Source organism: Homarus americanus, unplaced genomic scaffold (genome assembly GCF_018991925.1).
Source record: "Homarus americanus isolate GMGI-L3 unplaced genomic scaffold, GMGI_Hamer_2.0 scaffold20347, whole genome shotgun sequence".
NCBI classification, from domain to species: Eukaryota; Metazoa; Arthropoda; class Malacostraca; order Decapoda; family Nephropidae; genus Homarus; species Homarus americanus.
Window position 1 is genome coordinate 342 of NW_024720491.1, and position 22424 is coordinate 22765.

General features: G+C 40.8%; 2 protein-coding genes across 2 annotated transcripts; both read right to left on the reverse strand.

Annotated features, from left to right (window-relative positions):
- Window positions 1-8251: 8251 nt before the first annotated feature.
- LOC121860544 (tigger transposable element-derived protein 1-like) lies at window positions 8252-8840 on the reverse strand (the record flags this gene model as incomplete). The annotated part of the gene is given in 1 exon segment (XM_042357706.1): window positions 8252-8840. A coding segment is annotated over 1 exon segment (364 nt), but the record flags the coding sequence as incomplete, so codon positions are not given.
- Window positions 8841-9734: 894 nt separating this feature from the next.
- LOC121860543 (zinc finger protein 132-like) lies at window positions 9735-22136 on the reverse strand. Its single transcript, XM_042357705.1, has 5 exons — window positions 21980-22136; window positions 11836-11940; window positions 10661-10780; window positions 10433-10537; window positions 9735-9916 (listed from the first exon to the last, which is right to left on the reverse strand). Exons 1-5 carry the CDS (start codon window positions 22134-22136, stop codon window positions 9735-9737), a joined length of 669 nt encoding a protein of 222 aa, XP_042213639.1.
- Window positions 22137-22424: the final 288 nt, after the last annotated feature.

The following is a 22424-nucleotide window of genomic DNA, read 5'->3' on the forward strand; positions in this document are numbered from 1 at the left end:
GATAAAAAAATGGCACAGAAAATATGGCAATAGGAAAATATGGCATCAAGAAAAAAGGCATAATCATCAGTCTAGGAAAAAATGGCACATTAACTTTTATTGACATGTTTTTGCTAAAAATTTTTAACGTTTGTTACTGAAACTTAATTAGAGTTATATCAACGTCATAACTTAAAACATTTACTGTATTACCCTTAACTGAAACATTCTACCGTATGTTAGTGAAAACTCGTACATAAATAATAACAATAAAAAATGTCAGATTGCATATTATTGTTTAAGATTTCCAACGAATGTTATACCCAGCGCCTTGCACAAATTTTTGGACTGACTTGCGACAGAGGGTCTTCAGCCTTGTCTGGACTCTGGAGGTTCTTGTAAACAAGTTTTTGGAGCTTCCTGGGTGGCTCACTACGAGATTCTTTGATAATGTGAGATGATACAACAGCATTTTCAGCTTGGATCCACTGGATGGAATGCCAGATAATTGGGTGGCTGTGCCCAACCAACCTGGTAGTAGAGGAAATAATGAAAGCTTTGAAAGGAATGAGCGTTAGTTACAAGACTAGCGAGGTCATCCTAAAACTATATCTTGAGCTTGTGAGACCTCACTTGGATTACGCAGTTCAGTTCTGGTAACCGTACTAGAGAATGAATATAGTGTATAGTATACTGCGAGATTCTGGGGTCACTAAGTCTAAGGGGATAACTTAACTCTAATCTTAATTTCTAAGGGTCGCTGCCACCAGACCCCCTCTGGACAGCATGTAGCTCGTTAGGTAGCGTGCAGAGTGGACTAGGCATTGGGTTAGGTTTTCCATTGACCAGATCGATAAGGGTAAAGAAGGGTGAAACCATAACATGTCTTACTTGATTTATTCCTTATAAAACATACTGGTAAAAAACATATTCATGAATTGGCCTTCCTCAGAAGAACAACGGAAATGTGTTTACCCAGATGGGCCCCAGACTCTTACATTGATGGCGTGTCATCCACCTACTTATTGCATAACAATCTGTGACCACCTTACCTCGGTCGTTCCTTCTTACAATATCCCTTAACACATCAGACTGCTCCACCTGTGTGGAATCTAGCACCGTCGGTTATCATACATAGTAGCACCATCTCAACACACCTGTTACACTCCATACCTGCAAGTATGGGACTCCTTGTGACTTTTAGGTATACACAACAGGCACCTCGTTCGCACACCGCCCTCGGTGGGTAAAGACGAGGGCTTCACCTAGAGACATACCAGCACTATTTCTACGCCTGGTATTATAGGTCGCTCCAAGTGACGACCGCAGAGTTTCTCACGGTCTCCTTATTTGTGACTATTCATTTGGAGTGGTGCGCTGGAAATCCACAGGTTCACAGTGGATTGGCATAGCGGGGAGTAGTCCCCACCTGTTGTGACGCTCAAAGGGACAATGGCGGCCGGGCGGCAAGGTACTCCGACCGCATGGGACCTGAGGTGACGGTAGAACGAGGAAGACTGAGAAATAATGCCTGACGGGCGGTTATCCCACCCCTTAACACATTCCTATTACACTTATATATCTGGCAAAGCTTTAAACTGTAATAACTTCTATTTATCAACCTTAATTATAGGGCGGGATATAGCCTACAGTTTCCAATCCTTAATTTTCACTTTTGTTTCTTATGGCTCTCACCTGAACACTTGTCGGTATATTGTCACTCATGCATTGTAAACACATATTTTAATCCTAAATTACACACTAAGGTAAGGTCTTGGTTTGCTAGTTCTTGGGTAAATTCATGGGGTTATGATATCAACGTGGCATCTGAGGCGGGTACATGACGCGCCTTGAAACAAAGGCTGAATGTTCATGGCGGGGGTGTATCAACTTCACTTAAAACTGTAATGAGGGATCCTCCTCCCACACATTGCACTATTTGAACACAGACATAAGATTCTCTGATCACTGTACCTGTCGTGGGTATATGTGACATGAGGATACGAGGTGTATTAAGTTCATACCGACGCATACAAGATATTTCCTTTCAAGTATAGTTTCTGGATCACTTCCAACACCTCACATAGTTCTGATACATTTATCCTTTTTCCAGATCATTGTTCTCATGTATTTTCATATGATATCTGTGGAAGTTATGTTAGCTACACGCTCACAGACGTAAATAGTATGACCTTCAAACCCTGATCCACACTTAGTCTTACAGTACACTAGTCCGGCTCAACTGGACTTTAACATTCATCTTATGCATACCCCGAGTTCTCCTTAATGCTATGAATACATACACTTAATATGATATAACTGTACCTGGGTACAATACAACCCATGGTCTAGGAACATTGAGTAGGTGAGTTGTCCTTTATCAATGTTTCCCGTTTTCTGAGGTTCCACAAGCGCGGTGCATTTGAATGTTATATAGCGTAATATGAATTAAATGGGGTTTTTAGGAATGACAATGATGTGCGCAGTACAATAGGGGTACTGGATACCCCCCCTTCTAGCCACAGCCGCAGCAAGCAACACCTCCTCTGAGCACCCTCACCAACCAGCTCTCTCTACGCCACGCTTGTACCCATGCTGCCACTCCCCAGCACCAAGCTGCATTGTACATCCAAAACAATATATATACAGAGAGCATATTGTGAGTTTCCTTTCTCCAACCCATCCTGAGTGTGAATCAATATCTCATAACCCCACAAATGGTGACCCCCAGAGAATCACACTCACACAGGATGGAGGAGAAACTGATCACTCTCCCAGTCTTCAATCACAACATGGAAGACTGGCTTATCCACATGGAGGCAGCTCTCATCGGCTCTACAGCTACAGCCCTTACACCGCAGGTTAGACACCCTAAAGCAGCTCTGCTACTCTAAGCAGGCAGTGGCTCCTCTTCCTGCCCCAAGCACTATGTCCTACTGACCCCAACACACCCGTCCTGCCTCAGACCCCGCCCCCGGCCCAGCAGCACCCCCAACAAACTACGCCTGCACCAGTCTACACGCAGTTACCACTTGCAGCACCACCTCGCCCACAACATTTCTGGGCACCCTCTTTTCTCCTTCAGGTACCCCCTGTTACTGCCCTGCACCCTGCTGCTGTCGTGAACCCTGCTGCTGTCGTGGACCCTGCTGCTGTCTTGCACCCTGCTACTGTCTTGCACCCTGCTGCTGTCATGCACCCTGCTGCTGTCATGGACCCTCCTCCTAACATGGCCCCAGCTCCTGATGCGGACCCACACACCCCACCAGGCGCTACTGAGGAGTGTGTACCTGCCGCGAGAGAAGCACCACATTCCTTGCCTCCACAACCCTCCTTCTCCCACAGATCTCGTGTATCTAGACAAAATTGTCTCCCCTAGCAGCCGGCTCATCCATGCCCTCGCTGTTATGTCTCACATGTGGGATACAACCCTGCCAACAACAAGTCTCCTGCACCGCCTGGAGGGAAGGGGGAGTATTGTAGTGGATACCTCCCCTACAACTGCCATTTGTCGCTGACTAGCCGACCCTCTTTGAATTCCCCACCTTACGCCTCGTGGTCTAAGGTCGGTAACCAGCGCCGCCTACCATAGTGAAGGTCAACTATCAACCCACGCCTAACCCCGCTAAATAAGACCTCATTCCACCGTGACCTCCCCCCTTCTTCTAGCTACAGCCGCAGCAAGCAACACCTCCTCTGAGCACCCTCACCAACCAGCTCTCTCTACTCCACGCTTGTACCCATGCTGCCACTCCCCAGCACCAAGCTGCATTGTACATCCAATACAATATGTATACAGAGAGCACATTGTGAGTTTCCTTTCTCCAACCCATCCTGAGTGTGAACCAATATCTCAAAACCCCACAATAGAATCCCTTGAAAGAATTCAGAGGAGAATGACAAGACTAATCCTGGGCATTAGGAACCTTGAGCACAGAGACATGTTAAAGCATCTTAATCTGCACTCCCTCAAGAGATGTAGAGTGAGGGGCGATATGATAGAGGTGCATAAATGGAAGTCAGCTAAACAGAGGTGATATAACAAGTTACCAAACGTCATCATTAACTCTAATACGCTGGATGGCTTCAAACATAGGCTCATTAGCTTGTTTGTGGTTCGTGAGCTCAAAGTGAAATTTTTTGTGCCATTTTTTCCTAGTATGAAAATTGTGTCATTTTTTCCAAATACCACCCTCCACACTTAGAAGTATGGAAATCCGCGGTATTCTTCTGGTACACATAACAGGTACCTCGCTCACACTCTACTCTCGCTTGGTAGATGGGATACTTCCCAGGTAATCATACCAGTGCTGGGGCCGGATACTCAAAACACCTCATAAGTTACGTCTTTTAGCATGATACAGTACCATAAATTTAGCATACTCAAAATTTAATTGCAGTTCCGTAAGCCTTTCGTAAGTTTTCATAACTCTAGATGTTTACCCTGTAAATTAAGTTCTCTTGTCGGAAGGTAGATGTCAGTGCAGGAGCTAGTTGGACAATCAGCGCTCAGTTAACAAAATCATCAACCAATCACAAGAGAAGGAGAAATCAGCTGAAAGCAACGCATATAATATTTTGTAAACATGGAAGGACCACCAGCCAAGAAGAGACGGCCTAATTTCAGTGAGGCTGAAGCATACGCTATTCTGGGCAAATTAAAATAAATTCGTTATTGATAGCATAGCCTTGCTGAACCTAAATGACAAATCACTTCTCTTAAATTACTCATTTAGCCTAGACCCTGGTGTTTTCCTTTCAATGTTGGGGACATTTGGTCTGAATTGTCTTCAAGTTCATACAAAATACAACAATTTAAAACCTGAAAATATATCAGATTAGCCGTAAATTTTCTTAAAATAATACTCTACCTATGATAATGTTCAAGGAAAGTCTGGAACTAGGTCTAAGGTAGCTGCTAGACAAAGTGTCTCACTGACGGCCTGACGCTCACCAAAAAACCATGTACACATTCTCTAACCTAACCTAACATACCATAACATAACATAACCAAACCAAACCTATCTAACCTATAACCTATTGGTATAATTTCTTATTTAAATAATCCCCATGTTCTAACTAAATTAAGTAGGCCCCACATTTAAACATTTATTTGTCTAAGACTGAAAAAGCAGTTATGTAGGCCCCTATTAATCAAGTTAATTGCAATCCATATTTTATGCCTAGTATCATTTAATTTTGGCTAGCCTATGGAAATTTATAGCCTTTCATGTTATCATAAGCCATATACATAAGAAAATAGGCTAAGGCTATTGGTTGAATATTGGAAAAACAAGGCGAAGTCTTGGCAGGAAAGTTCACTTGACCTCATATTTGGCTTTCATTACTGAGGGATATTTACGGCTATACAACATTAATAAGTTCTATCTGCAAGTTTACTCAGTCATAAAACATATTTTTACTAAGTGTGAACAATACAAACCTTCTGTTTTGGTAAAAAATACTTTATAATTTGTAAGAAGACAAAAGATGCGTCTCTTCCAAACTGCAGCAAATACAAACACTCAAGCCGCTTATTATGGCAACAAAAAAGTTACAAAAAAGACAAAGTGAAATATTATATTTCAGTATGTTGATGTAAAAAACATTTTCTTCATTATTCTATGATAAAACAAGTCTAACAAGCATTATTACAACATATTTTATTATTATTTTTTATACAATCGGGAATTAGTCACTACTACATCCGGGTTGAGAGCGTTACACAACCTCAGGAGCTGGTGTAAGTTACGCGCTTTAACTTACGGAGTTCGATGTCAAATATTTGTTTTGAGTATACCATCAGTGTTTTGAGTATGCCAATCTGAGACTGTAAGTCCAGTTACGGGGTGCACAACGACATACAGTCCCATAAATGTTTTTGAGTATCCGGCCCCAGACGCAGGTAGATTTCCAACAGGTCACAGAAACACACTTGTACTTTAGTTTCCTTTAATAAACACTAATTCTTCACAACACTGTTAACAGGGTAATGTCTTCACAGCTTGACTCTACACTTCGAATATACTGCATATAGTCAGCACACTACCAGTGTATAATTCCTCAGTTTTCTCACTTTATATTAATCACAATAATTCCACAATATTTGCACAACAATTGTCTTCAGTTGATCTGCTAGGCTTATTCTTTACACTATGAATGGGAGTGATCGATTAACTCCTAGGCAGCCTGTGGCAGCTTATTATGCCTCGTCATAAGCTTCTTGAACATCCTAGAGACCTAGAATAACTCAGAGACGCCTGGGAGGTTCAAGAACGTGCTACTCTGATCGAGGCTTACAATAATAAGTAAATAAAAAAAAAATTATGCAATACATTCTAGAATATTTTTGCATAATTAATTCATCATCATCAATATACAGTACTGTACATACAAAAAAAAAATCACTAAATTTGCCAATATGATTGTTGCTTGGGATAGAAAATACAGTATTCAAAACACCTAGTTTACAAAATGATAATACTAAATTATGCCTTGGCATAACAGTAAATTATATTTTATGTTTCTTTGATACAATATTTCAATTTTAAATGGACCAAAAATAAATCTTCAAAAGCTGCTTAGCAACCCAAGATGCACAATATTCTCATCAGCTCCCTGATATTGAGTAATTTAAATACATGCCAGTATAATCACACTAATTTTTAATGCTTATATATTGAGACAAACCAAGCATCGTATATTTGTTTAATAATGTGACCGACAGTCAAAATGAGAAAACAGTGACATGCACAGAAATACAAGCTCCTCAAGTTAAATATTCAAGTCCACAGAAGTTCTCAGAATATATTATTGGTTGTTTAACTTAGATATTTATTTTTCAATTTACAGAAAGCTAAACTAGGGGGAAGATTAATTTATGGTCTGATTGTATATAAAGGTATATGATACAGTATAAAGTGAAATTGCCAGAATGAAATCCAGACTGTCTTCATACTTGAATTTATCAGGGGGAAGGAGGTGCTGCCCACTGCTTTTATTATACATTCTAAGGGTAAAAAGTTGGGTTCTCAGTATACTTGTACAGTCGGCCCTTAACATACACGGGGGTTAGGTAACAGAGATACCCGTGAATGTTAAAAATCTGTGTACTTTTGCTGTTGCCCCCCCAAAAAAACCCCTGGCCCCCATGTCCTTATTTACCGTATATACCTGTGTGTAGTTTGAGTTTTTAAGACCAAATTATTTGGCAAAAAATTGGGGGTCGACCTCTAAACGGGTAATAGTTTCGTTAGGTTGAAAAATATTTACCAGTAACTACCAGTAAACAATGGAAACGACGCACCAATGCACCACCAGCTGTGAGTGTCGGTGCAGTTGCCAGGGCAGATCTCTTGCGTCATCATAGCAAGCCCAAAGTAGCCAAATGCATGGTATGGTATGCACAGGACGATGTAAAACATAAAGTATTCATTTTTTAAAGTTTATTTATAGATACTGTACATAAATTTTTTTTCATTACATTTGAAACATCAATCTTTGTTAATTAAATTTGAAACAAAAGAAAACTATGATACCGTATTTTCATTAAAATATTACATCACAAGTATATTTCCCCTTAACTGTGACTGAATGAATATATTCTCAGAAATAAATATGGAAATGTAATATTTTGGCTGAAATGACGTACATATTACAGCGGAAAGTGGGATAAAATCATGACGAAAACAATGACTTTCACTTTCTTTCGTTGTTCAAAAGATTTTACCATAATCGCTTTTCGAATGGTTTTCAGTTAAAAAACTGTTGTACTGTGTACTGTATTACAATAATATTCTATCCTATCATTAGCCTCATAATCCCACAACTGAAAACCATTCGAAAAGCGATTACGGTAACATCTTTTGAACGAAAGAAAGCGAAAGTCATTGCTTTCGTCACAATTATATCCCACTTTCCACTGTAATAAGTACGTCATTTCAGCAAAAATATTACATTTCCATATTCTCAGAAATAAATAGTAGTTTTAGTGAAACGTAATGTACAGAATTTAATATAAAAATGCAAAAAGAGCTATAAAAACAATTAATACTGTACACCCGTAATGTACTGGCTGGCATCTCCACTCGTGCCCGTCCCTGCTCCCGCCTCCAGCGTCACCACTCCTACCCGCTCTATCCCTCCGCCTCTACATCGTCACTACTGCCGACAACAAACACAAATGTTTTGTGAATAACTGCACCTCCACTTCCTATGTACAGTACTGAACTGCACTGTGCTGTGCATTTTTACAAACAATAAACATAGCGTGTGTGTAGAGACTTAGCTTTCTCCCGGATAAGGATAGAGTCCACTGCTACACCTTTCCGGTGCTGGTCCTCTATCCACAGAAACAAGGCATTCTCCATCTTCACCATTGCCTTTTCCCTCACTTGGCTGACATGCTTAGCACTGTGTGGAATACTGGCACTTACAGCACCATAGATATCTTTTTCCCTTTTCTTGATGGTACATACCGTGCTTTCATTCACGTTGTACAGTCGCCCCACAGCAGTGAACAACATTCCCTCCTTTAACTTATTCAACAACTCCACCTTCTCCTGCAGAGTCATCAATTTCTTCTGGCGCTTAGGGGTGGCTCCAGCTGGTGTCTTTGATGCTCTTTTAGGGGCCATGGTAAATGTGGGTAGCAAGGGAAGCAACTACAATTCTGATGTTAACACAAGCGTGGTTACAGCGAGACTGACTGAGTGACGGAGCGCGGAGTGGGGTGACGACGCGCTATGCGTGTGTGAGGTTGCGGGAGCGGGCGGTGTCCCGTGTTCGGTGCCGTGCGCGAGTTGAATGGCGCGTGATTTGAATGTACAGTCGACCCTCGTTAAAACGGACTAATAGGGGGGAAGGGTGTCCGTTTTAGCCGATTGTCCGAATTAACCGATTTAGGGGTTAATATTGCATTATACAGCTATGTGTATGTTTATTTGAGTGCCCCGTCATAGGAGTCCGTTTCTCTCACTTCAGCATTCCTGAGTCGTCTGTTTTCTCTTAATCTTAGAGTGCACCAGAGACTGTTATATCTCAGTAGTGACACAGAATTTGATATTGCAACTGGGGTTGCAATTGTTGAGGCAACTTAGGTATGTCTGATTACAGTTGGAATATTCAAGATCCATTGTGAGTGATGTTTAAAGCTTCAACTGTCTTTATGGTTGGTAAAACTTGTCAAGTCTGTCAGTCTGAATGGCATGTGTGAGGCCTTGTGTTTGTACAACCGCTAAATATATAAATATATAATGTTATGATAATTATCAGAAACACATAGGCATAACGAGGTTTATTACAAAGTGATGAAAAGGATACTGTACAGTGGCTAGTCCACAAAACATGTAGCCATGTCTCTTTATTTGAGTGCCCCGTCATAGGAGTCCGTTTTCTCTCACTTCAGGACGCCTGAGTCGTCTGTTTTCTCTTAATCTTAGAGTGCACCAGGGACTTTGTTATTTCTTAGTAGTGACACAGAATTTGAAATTGCAACTGGGACAATCCCAGAACCAGAAATTTGATATGGACAGTTCAGATTTCGTCCGATTTATCCGAAATCCGGATTAAAGGGGTCCGAATTAACGAGGGTCGGCTGTACTTCAATGTACAGAATATTCCTCCTCCGGGGCAATCCGCGAATTTGCAAATCCGTGTATGCTAAACCCGCGTATGTTAAGGGCCGACTGTATATCGTATATTTATTAATATACACACATAGAAGCTTGCATTACATACACTATGTTATTAAGGCTTCAGAATTCTTCTTCAACAAAATCAAATTCCTCCTTAAGATTCTCTAGTTTTATAGATGATGGAGGAACCATTTCCAATTTAAGTGAATCTTCTGATATACCTAAGATAGAAGGTTGACTATCAACAGGTTCCTCTTTCACTCCTTCCCTTGACCAGTCTATGAAATGTGTTGATCCGCTCACTGCAAGTTTACACACAGCCTTTGTCTTACACTGGTAAGAGAGGCTATACTCATCTTTACTATGACAGGAAGTGAACAGTTCCTGACAATTATTGTGGCTCAGCTCTGGACTGTTCAGGTCATTACCAGGTTGGTTTTTGGCTGGGTGGCTCCCAACAGCACCAAGGTGGTGGTCTCTCTGAGTGAGTGTTGTCCCGCTCCCTGACTTCTCACCACATTTTTTCAACCTTTGTTTATTGTCACATTTTTTGTGGCATTTAAGAGGTTTAACCTTTGCATGATCTTTACTGTAAGAAGTCAGATGAGTTCTACTGTGCATTGTGAGACTTGCTTTACTGGGAAAACATTTTTGACAATCACAACAAAGAAATTTTTCTTTGTGAACTCTCATGTGGTTTACCATTTGGCTCTTCTGTGTGAAGGATTGATTACACTTTGTACATTGATATGGATTCTCGCCTGTGTGAATGATCATATGTTGTATTAATTTCGATTTTTGAGTATATGAGCAATTACACTCTAAACACTGGAACTTCTCTCCTGTGTGAATCCTCATATGTTGCATTAAAACAGATTTCTGAGTAAATGCTCGATTACATTCTGAACACTGGAACTTCTCTCCTGTGTGAATCCTCATATGTCGTACTAAATCAGGTTTCTGAGTAAATGAACTATTACATTCTGAACACTGGAACTTCTCTCCTGTGTGAATCCTCATATGTTGTACTAAATCAAATTTCTTACTATATGAACAATTACATTCCAAACACTGGAACTTCTCTCCTGTGTGAATCCTCATATGTCGTACTAAGTCAGATTTTCGAGTAAAGGAACTATTACATTCTGAACACTGGAACTTCTCTCCTGTGTGAACCCTTATATGTCGTACTAAATCAGATTTTCGAGTAAATGAACTAATACAATCTGAACACTGGAACTTCTCTCCTGTATGAACCCTCATATGTTGTATTAAACTCACTTTCTGAATAAAAGAACTGTTACATTCTGAACACTGGAACTTCTCTCCAGTGTGAACCCTCATATGTTGCACTAAACTCACTTTCTGAATAAAAGAACTGTTACATTCAGAACATTGGAACTTCTCTCCTGTGTGAGTTCTCATATGTTGTACTAACCTACCTTTCCTTTTAAAAGAACGATTACATTCAGAACAATGAAAAAGCTTCTCATCAGTGTTAAAAGGTGTTTCTGATGGGTGATTTCTCACATGCTTTCCAAGACAGTCTCTTTTAAAATCTTCCTGACACTGTAAACCCTGAAGGGGGTCTTCTGTGTTACCTTCCATATTCATTGTTTCTTTTACCAAAACATCTTGGACTTGTGGTCTCTCACGTGGCCCTCTTAGTGTACTTTTGAAATACTTGGCCTCACTGAACCCCTTAATTAAGTTCTTAAAATACTTTCCCTGATGAAAAAGCTTCCTATGATAACTTATACACTACCCAATGTTGAACATTCATCTACAACACACACACATGAATATGAAAACCAACCGGCTAACCTATGAGTGAGTGGAATATGGCCATAAACAGAGTGGAATCTTGTAATTTTTGCTCCTTTCATCAAATCATTAAACAAATGTTTTAAATTAAAATGTTCATCTGAGTTAACTGGGAATGAAGTAAGACTGACAGATAAATGGATAAACAAATAAATAAGACAGTTGCACAAACTGTGAGTAAAGTATTTTTTGGTTACTTGTTTTTTACAGTTGTATCTCATGACATCACTAAAGTGTTAATTCACCTTTACTTCACTACCATAAAATATTTATTGAGAATATCTAATGGTTCTGGCAATGGGATGAACCAAATAACACAACACTTCATTGTCCTGGATGCCGATGGTGATATTCGGTAATAGTGACATGAAGGACTGTAGAAAAGGTGACTTGATACTTTCACTCTTGTGCTGACTGCTGGACCTGACACGTTGCCTGAGGTTGTCAGCAGAGTTCAGAAGGTGACAACTGCACCAGCTCAGAGAAATATTCTCTACAAAACCTGAAAGTGGGAAAAATTATAAACATAAGATATAAGACCTGACTCACAAAATGAATCCTCTACCTTTCCTTTGTCTTGATCACTTGAACCCCTACTCATAAACTATCTGTTCAGTCTTGTAATATTGCATTTACCTTCTCTGTTCTCTACAAGGAAGAATAATTAGGATGTTAGCAAGACACTCAGTGAGTGAGGGCAGAGTTTTCGATCCAGCCGTAATAGAAATAAAACAACTCTCAGTCTTCTCCACTACTGATAAATTCATAGTTCAATGGCAGCATCTTATTCAGCTGCACTGGTAAACACAACTGTGAGTGCTAGATCCCAAATTTGGGATGTTTTTAAGCCTACTGTATTTCATTATCTGAAGGATATACAGCTGCTCCCCGACTTACAAAGGGGTTAGGGACCCAAATCCAGGTCATAGGTCGAAAATGCTTAAATAATACAGTAGTACCCCGATTAGATTAGATTTACGCGGTCAATTGAACCCACAGGGTACCGCGGAAAGTGAAAACCAAAGTGAAAACCGTGTAAAGTGAACAACAGAACATATGGGATTAATTCCAATAGAGACTGGCCAGACCCCCAAACTCCACTTTTTCTGACACAATACCTATGTTGTAGTAAAAATAACATCTAAATTTTATGATGGTATGCTCACACAATTAATATTTAAGAGATATACAGTCGCCAGGTTAATGTTCATTCAAATAATGGACTCAAATCCCTCCCCCCCCCCCTCTTCCCAGCTCACTAGCTCCTACCTCTCTGATTAATGTTTGGGTGAAAACTCTAGATTTTAACATTTAGTAATAAATAATACCTCAGACTAAAGTTAGGATAATATAATTGACATTTCTGGATTCCTTGCAGGTCAGGGAATATTTTGAATGTAAACTTCATATATTTTGCACAAAAGATAAAATATTTGCCTTGTGTAAACCAAATTATTACATTAGATCTAAAACTTGTATGTCTAATGCAAAATCCATGATGTTTATATTCAAAATGATCATCATATTGTAAGAATTCCAGCAATGTAAATTATATTCTGGTAGAGTAATTTATATGAATTTTATGAGCTAAAACAAATATCTTCAGTTAATAAACAAAAAAAATATTCTTCACGACACTATCTGTCAATCAAAGGACCCCACCTTGCCTCCCCCCCTCCTTACACTCACGCCAGCTGGGTCTGTGGTCCTAACCCTCCCCCCCACCTTCCCTCCCTACCAGATAAATGTGTGGGTGAAAGCTCTAGATTTTAAGGTTTAGTAATAAATAATACCTCAGACTAAAGTTAGGATAATATAATTGACATTTCTGGATTTCTTGCAGGTCAGGGAATATTTTGAATGTAAACTTCATATATTTTGCACAGAAGATAAAATATTTGCTTTGTGTAAACCAAATTATTGCTTTAGATCTAAAATTTGTATGTCTAATGCAAAATCCATGAAGTTTATATTCAAAATGATCATCATATTGTAAGAATTCCAGCAATGTAAATTATATTCTGACCGGGTAATTTGTATGAATTTTATGAGCTAAAACATATATCTTCATTAAATAAACAAAGAAATATTTGAAAATGCACTCCGAAATCCATGCCGGAAAACTGAAGGTTCCGGTTTATCGGTTGCCGGATTTTTGATAGGCCACCTGTTTTGTAATTATAAAGATCTGGCACAAAAAGTACGACACATAAGAGTGAACTTCAAAGAGTTAAAGCAAAAGAAAAATGCAATATTATTAATAGGTTTAAAGAACTCAAAACTAAAGACCCAAAGTGTATTGGCAAACTCTACAGGGTGTTAAAAAAAAACAGGATATTCTGGTAATGACAAACAAATTCTTGACTCATTTCAAAAGGTTGGCTGAGGAAGGAGATTATGCAGATGACTCCAGGTTGGATATTGTCACAGATGTGAGTGTGGATAATATATTAAATGATAACATTACAGAAGATAAAATAATGAAATGCATAGGCAATCATAAAAACAATAAATCCCCGGGGAATGACAAAATAATTAATGAATATATAAAGAATATTAAACATCTGTTATGTCCACTATACATAAAGCTATTTAACTATGTGTTTGATACTGGAGAGTTACCAGAGGAGTGGCTTATAAGTCTCATAGTTCCCATATATAAAAATAAAGGTGATGTAAGGGAAGTAAATAATCATAGAGGTTAACTCTTGTGTAGGAAAGTTTTTTACATCCTTGTTAAATGACAGATAACACAATTCTGTGAGACTAATAATCTTAATAAAGAATCACAGGCCAGTTTTCAGCGAGGACATGCTACTACTATAGTGATATCTCCGTTAACTGGAACAATTGGTGCAGACCACTTCTGGGAATGAGAGATTTCTGGGTAATGAAACGACTCTCTCAGAGCCCGAAAGACTCCCCCATCCCCCAAAATTTCCGGGTAACGTAAAAAATTTTCTCGAAACTTCCAGAAATTGCCCATTACATAATCTCTCCAACCCGGAAAAATTTCCCCCATCCCTGGAATTTTTCGGGTCACTGGTCACTGTTTCTCCGACTGCAGGAGTAGACCTTGCTGGTAGCGATGAAGAACTGGTGTAGAAACTTGTCCTTGCTGCACTGCGTAGTGCGCCAAGTACTGCTTGAAGTAGGTGCACTTGTTGCCAGATCGCTTCACACACTCCTTCAGTTCCCTCCACAGATGGTGTTTGTCAGCTTTCTAACTACACACAAGTAACCTCAGTTGGCAATACACTGTGTTGGTGGAGAAATTTCCATGCTTCTCTGTCCTTACCGCAATATTCTTTGTGAAATCTGGAGATGGCTTCGAAATATTTAACATCACAGCCATTGGAAATGAATTCAAATTCAAGCAGGTGGTGGCAGGGGCCTATACCAAGCTGTGATTGGTTGAACGAAAATCATACCCACCAATCAACGTCCAAAGAACAACTGCGCATGTGTCAGACTCAAGCACATGTGGAATACAGCATACGGTACTAACCAACAAACGAACACACAGGAGCTCTCTGGGACAGTGTTAACATAAACGAGATCTTAGAAATAATACAACACTTTTCCAACAATTTACTACGATTTTCTCTGAAATTAATAATGAGTGGAAGAAATGCTATATAAGAAAAGTGTCTTAGAGTTGTCTAAACTACTGCTTACAAAACTTAAAATCCTAAAAATCGCTGGATGACTGAAACAATAATACTGTAATACCAGGTTAGGTTAGGTTGGTTAGGATTTTGTTTTTCCAATGGTTTCTTATGTGTTTTGAACACTTTTTACCTTGATTTTAGTTGCAAATTTCTAGATTCTCAGATGGAAGTGGGAGCTTATCTCAGTAACTATTGATTTGCACCAGAAATGAAGTTCAAATTCGTTCATAACACATCAAAAACCATCGGAAACCATAGGGTAAATTTTTACAAGTTGCCCATAATCTAACAAATTAATGGTATTTTCTCGAAAACAAATCTTTGTGAAAGAAACGTTCATAAGATTTTCATTAGAAATGACGAGCTATAGAGTAGGCTCGGGATACAGTATATCGCAAGATATGGTCCAATGATGTTCGCTATACTGTATACTAAATCGCGATATATAATTATATGTAATCAATGGGAAAAATAGGGATAGATTTTGGAGGCTCAAAAAAGTGACTAAACGAGTTCATTTTCTTACTAACTACAGCACCAACGAACGCTAAACTCGGGAACAACAGGCTATTTCAATGTCAGTATCAATATCAAGGAACACCAGACTAAGCAGCTGACACACCATCCTGGTAACACCAGACTCGGCAGTAGACGCCACACTGCCACCCTCACTTGACAATCCCACACCTACAAAAACAAACACCAAAAATATTAGTTACACTATTAAATCATTTCCATTAAGCTTTCCATTTTCTTCACTTCACTTTTCACGTAACTAGCGACCCATTTACACTCGCCTTAGAAGTGGTAATATGCAGCAGAGTCGGCTGCTTACTTGTCACTCACTCAGAAAGACTGAGCGGGCGAGCGTGAATGCATGAGTGAGCAGCCATGGTGGCGCCTCTAGTGAGCAAATAACACATTTGTTTGCCATGGCGGTACATTTGAAATATTTCCTGCCCGAATTCCCTCGTGAAATAAAAAAAAATATCGTTATATACAGGAAAATGTCTATAATTTTGGTAGCCGCGATATAAAAAAATCGCTATATAAAGTCACTATATATCCTGACCCTACTGGACCCCAAAATATTGTAGGACATTATAGGCAACTTGTAAAAAAATTGCACCAAAACCAAAAACCCATTGGATAAACTTTGGTTTCATCTCAAAATCAGTTTCTGTGCTAACCTAACCTGACCTAACTGCCCTTGTTCAGGATATGTATATTACAGTACGTAACCCCCTGGCTGTTGGGGGTTCTGCCCTCAGAACCCCCAACAGAGCTCATATCGAAGCAACCAACCTAACCTAATCCATCGGAAAAACTTAAATTTTAACTTCGATTTCGTATAGTGGCAATAAGTGAAATTTTATCACCGAAAATGCATATTTACCAACGAATCTTTACCTAAGCACCTGGCAGCTTTGTCAGCTATCCTTGGTCAAGCTGCCTTACTGTTTAACATTGTGGTTTGCCTGCACTGTCCTTGGCGCACAAGAAACTGTATGCAGTCCATTGCAATAATCATATTTGCCAACTCAACATGATACTAATAGCTCTGCCGTCTTGTCCCGCCTTAATACTGTATAACCCATTTTGTACTGCTTCCCTCCTTTATCATATTTGCAGTATGTATATCAACACCACTGTAAAATACTTATGTATATACTTATGATATAAATGCAAAAAAATAAATAAAATAATTAACTAAGTGATAACCATGGAAACATTCCAATATGTTCAGTAATACAAGTACTTGTACTGTATTGCAGTAAACAGCAACCACAGAATTCTGGAAATTGACTACACTCAATAAAAATATTTTTTCTAAGATCATTTTCTTATATTACATTATCTTAGGTTAGGTTATGTTAGGTAACACATTTTCTTTATCAGATTCTTTGGTTGTTCTACACTTTTACTTTTATCCTCTTCACCACTGATTAGCTCGTTAGTCACTTGGGCGATTGGTCACATCTCTGTTACGCAGTGTTGGCAAATACTGGGCATGCACTGGCTCCTAAATCTATCTGAATCTGCTCCAGTGCTTGTGAAGTCTGGTCTTGAAAGAGCTCACACTCAGTGCCATCACAACACTCTGTTAGATTGTTCCAAGAGTTCACAACTCTCACTCCGAAAAAATTACCCCTCTCAGTTTTCTGGGCCTGAGTATTCTTCTACCTTGAGCTGTGACTCCTTGTGGGGCGGGCATCCGGCAGCTCCAGGTAAGGGCACTCGGCGGAGTAGTGCCCTTTGAGATGCTTATACACCTCAATTAGGTCTTCCCTTGTTCGTATGTAGCATAAGCTAGGAAATTGCAGCCGCCCTAATCTCTCAGGGTAGCTGAGGTCCCATAGTGCAGGCACCAGTCTGGTGTCCCTCCTTTCGACATTTTCAATCAACTGACAGTCCCTAGCATATCTCGGGGATCAGACAGGGTGACAGTGTCAGGGGAAAAATTCTACCAACACATAAAAGGTGGACCAGATACTTTGAAAAATCAAATAACATTGAATGCCACTCAGAATTGCACAATTCTTCTTTGCTATATCATCTCACAATGCAAATGTAGAAAGAGTTTTTTCACTGATGCAAAGTCAATGGACAAAGGAAAGGAACAAATTGAGTGTTGAAACAATGAAAGGCATTCTGACTGTACAGTACAACTTCCGAGAAACATCTTGCAGTGACTTCTATACCTTTCTAAAGAGCAATCAGCCAATACTGAAAAAGATCCAATCTACAGAAAAGTATGCATGGGCACATCAAGTCACACACACACAGTGGGGGAAGAAGACTGCAGCTAAATGAAGATATTCAGCCTTAAGCAAAGGTATTTTTATTTTTAAGATTTCTATATCATGTATGTTGTATATTAGCCTACATTAAAAACACAATGCAATACAGTACACCGATACTGGTTTATATATATATATATATATATATATATATATATATATATATATATATATATATATATATATATATATATATATATATATATATATATATATACAGTTACATAGCGCCAATTATTATTATTATTTATTGTCAGGGGGGGTGAGGCAGGATGTCTTGGGAACCTCTGGATCTGTTTTCTGGCTAAATACTGGCAATTTTCAATTTCATTTATTTTATTCCTTGATGGGAAGCAGGATCCTAGTGCTGTCACTAGGTGCCCCTGTACAATGGCCCACAAGAAGCATCTAGCAAGTGTGACAAGTATATACTATTCAGTATCCCAGAAGCCTATACTGTTTCAATACTGAACTTATATTCCCACAACCCTAAACACTGCACACCTACTGTGTACAGTGCCTTATAAACATACTTGTCAATTTTCAAGCCTGTATGACAAGCTTGCTGAATAAATATTATCATGTGTGTCCTGGGACAGGATTTCAACAATTTGTAGTAATCGCCCTGCTAATTCTACAACACTTGTAATAATCACTCCCACTACTTCTACAAGACTTATAACTAATCATTAGACTTCCCCATATCATACCAATTTATGTCCGTGATGTCTTGATCTCATAACATGTATTACGGCAGCCGTCTCCTCAATTGTTGTAAACTCCGGCATCGGTGAGAGGATAATGATGCCAAGAATATGCAAGCTCCACTTCTCATGTTTTCTTTAGATCCGACTTCAAGCGCATCTATTGAACAACCAAAACTAATAGAAGATAGTCTTTTTTGAGAAAATGGTTTATATATTTTTAAAAGGCAACTCTAATATTCACATTGATTGCTACCATCAGTAACCATTTCGTACTTATTTTTAATGATGTTTTGCCACTAATCATCTTATTAATCATTCGGACAGATTTGTCTTATACTGCCCATTCTGGAGTCACTTTAATCCTAAGAGGGATAGGATAATTTAACTCTACTGTAGTGGAATTCTCCCCTACAAACACTATTTGTCGCTGCCTAGCCGACCCACCAATTCCCCGTGTATGCCTCGTGGTCTAGGTCAACCAGCGCCGCCATACACCCACGGAGCGGGGTCAACTGCTAAGCCACGCCTACCCCCGCTATTTAAGACCTGACCTCGTGGTGATCTGTCTCTTTCTACCTACACCAACCAGCCAGCAACACCTCCGCCTGCCTGGCGGTCCTCTCTCCGCTGGCGAGCATGGCGACCCAAGCTGGTCCTCTCTGAGCGTCCTCACCAACCAGCTCTCTCTACATCACGCTTGTAACCATGCTGCCTTCCCAGCACCAAGCTGCATTGTACATCAATACAACATGTATATAGAGCACTGTGAGTTTCCTTTCTCCATTCCATCCTGAGTGTGAACCAAACATCTCACTTCCACACTACTCTTAATTTTAAGGTCGCTGCCACAGACCCCTGGACAGTATTGTGGGGTTCAAGATGTTGGTTCACCTCAGAATAAATAAAGAAACACCAACCCACCACAAGCTGGAAGGAGAACGGACCGCCAGGCAGGCCCGGAGGAGGTGTTGCTGGCTGGTTGGTGTAGGTAGAAGAATCACCAAGATCAGGTCAAATGACCCGGGAGGGCAACATACCCCCAAAGAGATCAGGCTGCTTAATGGGAAACCACACCTATCTTCCCTCCAGGCGGTGTAGGAGACTTGTTGTCTGCAGGGGTTGCATAGCACATGTGAGGCAGAGCAGGCGGTGCGTTTCCTCATGTGAGACAGCGGCGATGGCGTGGATGAGCGGTCGCTGGGACAACTGTCAGATACACAATATCTGTGGGGTAGAGAGGGAGAATAATGTGTGTGGAGGCGATGAATGTTGTGCTTCCCTCACGAGCAGGTATAGAGTCGTCAGATGCGCCTGCTGGGGTGTGTGGGCCTGGGTCAGGAGCGGGGCTGCGTCAGCAGAAGCGGATGAGGGCTCGTGACAGTAGCTGGGTCCACGACAGCAGCAGGGTGCTGGACATTAGCAGAGTACCTGAGGGAGAAAAGAGAGTGTGTGGGTCGCACTCAGGAACAGAGGCCGCATCAGGGCGGCAGGGGTTACTGCTGGGCCGGGGTCGGCGTCTGAGGCAGGGACAGGTGTGCTGGGAGTCGGTAGGGACGTGGTGCTTGGGGCAGGAAAAGGCTGGTGTCTGCTAGGAGAAACAGAGCTGCTCTAGGGTGTCTAACCTGGGTGTAGAGACAGTAGCTGTAGAGCCGATGAGAGCTGCTTCTGTGTGGATAAGCCAGTCTTCCATGTTGCTTGAAGACTGGGAAGTGATCGGTTTCTCCTCCATCCTGTGTGAGTGCGAAGATCTCCGGGGGTCACCATTTGTGGGGTTCAAGATGTTTGGTTCACATTCAGGATGGGATGGAGAAAAGGAAACTCACGATGTGCTCTCTATATACATGTTGTATTGGATGTACAATGCAGCTTGGTGCTGGGAAGGCAGCATGGTTACAAGCGTGATGTAGAGAGCTGGTTGGTGAGGACGCTCAGAGAAGGACAGCTTGTGGGTTGCCATGCTCGCCAGCTGGAGAGGACCGCCAAGCAGCGGCGGAGGAGCGAGGACGCCAGGCAGGCGGAGGAGGTGTTGCTGGCTGGTTGGTGTAGGTAGAAGAGATCACCACGAGATCAGGTCTTAAATAGCGGGGTAGGCGTGGCTTAGCAGTTGACCCCCGCTCCGTGGTCTATGTGCGGCGCTGGTTGACCTAGACCACAGGCATACACTGGAATTGGTGGGGTCGGCTAGGCAGCGACAAACAGCGTTTGTGGGGAGAATTCACTACAGTATAGCTTGTGTGGGGTATGAGATGTTTGGTTCACACTCAGGATGGAATGGAGAAAGGAAACTCACAATGTGCTCTCTATATACATGTTGTATTGGATGTACAATGCAGCTTGGTGCTGGGAAGGCAGCGTGGTTACAAGCGTGATGTAGAGAGAGCTGGTTGGCGAGGACGCTCAGAGAAGGACAGCTTGTGGATCGCCATGCTCGCCAGCGGGAGAGGACCGACAGCGGGCAGGAGGGCGGGCTGCCAGGCAGCAGCAGCAGTGGACGAGGAGGTGTTGCTGGCTGGTTGGTGTAGGTAGAAAGAGATCACCACGAGGTCAGGTCTTAAATAGCGGGGTAGGCGTGGCAGCAGTTGATCCCCGCTCCGTGATGTATGGCGGCGCTGGTTGACCTAGACCACGAGGCACTGGGGGTGGTAGGGTCGGCTAGGCAGCGACAAACAGCGTTTGTAGGGAGATTCCACTACAAGCTTGTTTTAGGTAGCTGCAGAGCAAGCCAGGCACTGGGTTTGGTTTTCATTGACCAAATCGAGTGGGAGGAAGTGTTAAACACCAATCCTGACTTAACTAATTTATTTCTAACCAAAACATACGGCATCCAGTCACACGACAAAACTGGTTGGCCTTCATCAAAATATACTCCTGTATTATGTTCATTACACTTCAAACCAGTACACGACCTCCATCAAATAACTACTATTAATATCTTCATTCTTCATAACAACCTCCTTACCTCGGTCATTCCTTCTTACCATAACACCCAACACATCAGATTGCACCATTATATTATAGCACCACATCAGGTACCCTCCACGAATGTAGTAAAATGCACAGATAAAAAATGGCACAGATAAAAAATGGCACAGAAAAAAATGGCAATAGGAAATATGGCACCGGAAAAAAGGCATAATCATCAGACTAAGAAAAAATGGCACATTGCTTTTATTGACATGTTTTCGCTAAAATTTTATAACGTTTGTTACTGAAACTTAATTAAGTTATATCAACGTCATAACTTAAAACATTTACTGTATTACCCTTAACTGAAACATTCTACCGTATGTTAGTGAAAACTCGTACATAAATGAATAACAAATAAAATTGTCACATTGCATATTATTGTTAAGATTTCCAACGACTGTTATACCCAGCGCCTTGCACAATTCTTGGACTGACTTGCGACAGAGGGTCTTCAGCCTTGTCTGGACTCTGGAGGTTCTTGTAAACAAGTTTTGGAGCTTCTGGGTGGCTCACTACGAGATTCTTTGATAATGTGAGATGATACAACAGCATTTTCAGCTTGGATCCACTGGATGAAACGCCAGATAGTTGGGTGGTTGTGCCCAACCAACCTGGTAGTAAGGAAATAAGAATGCTTTGAAAGGAATGAGCGTTAATTACAAGACTAGCGAGGTCATCCTAAAACTATATCTTGAGCTTGTGAGACCTCACTTGGATTACGCAGTTCAGTTCTGGTAACCATACTCGAGAATGAATATAGTGTACGGGAGTAGTGGATACCTCCTTCTAGCTACAGCCGCAGCAAGCAACACCTCCTCTGAGCACCCTCACCAACCAGCT

Excerpts from the sequence above, each read along its gene's own strand:
- LOC121860543 (XM_042357705.1), bottom strand. The coding sequence starts at position 22,136 with ATGCTGTTGTATCATCTCACATTATCAAAGAATCTCGTAGTGAGCCAC. Across the intron at positions 10,781-11,835 it reads CAGTCAGCACAAGAGTGAAA|GAGAGAAGTTCCAGTGTTCA; the intron begins GTATCAAGTCAC and ends GGGTTCACACAG. Across the intron at positions 9,917-10,432 it reads GAAGTTCCAGTGTTTAGAGT|TGAGCGGATCAACACATTTC; the intron begins GTAATTGCTCAT and ends GTAAACTTGCAG.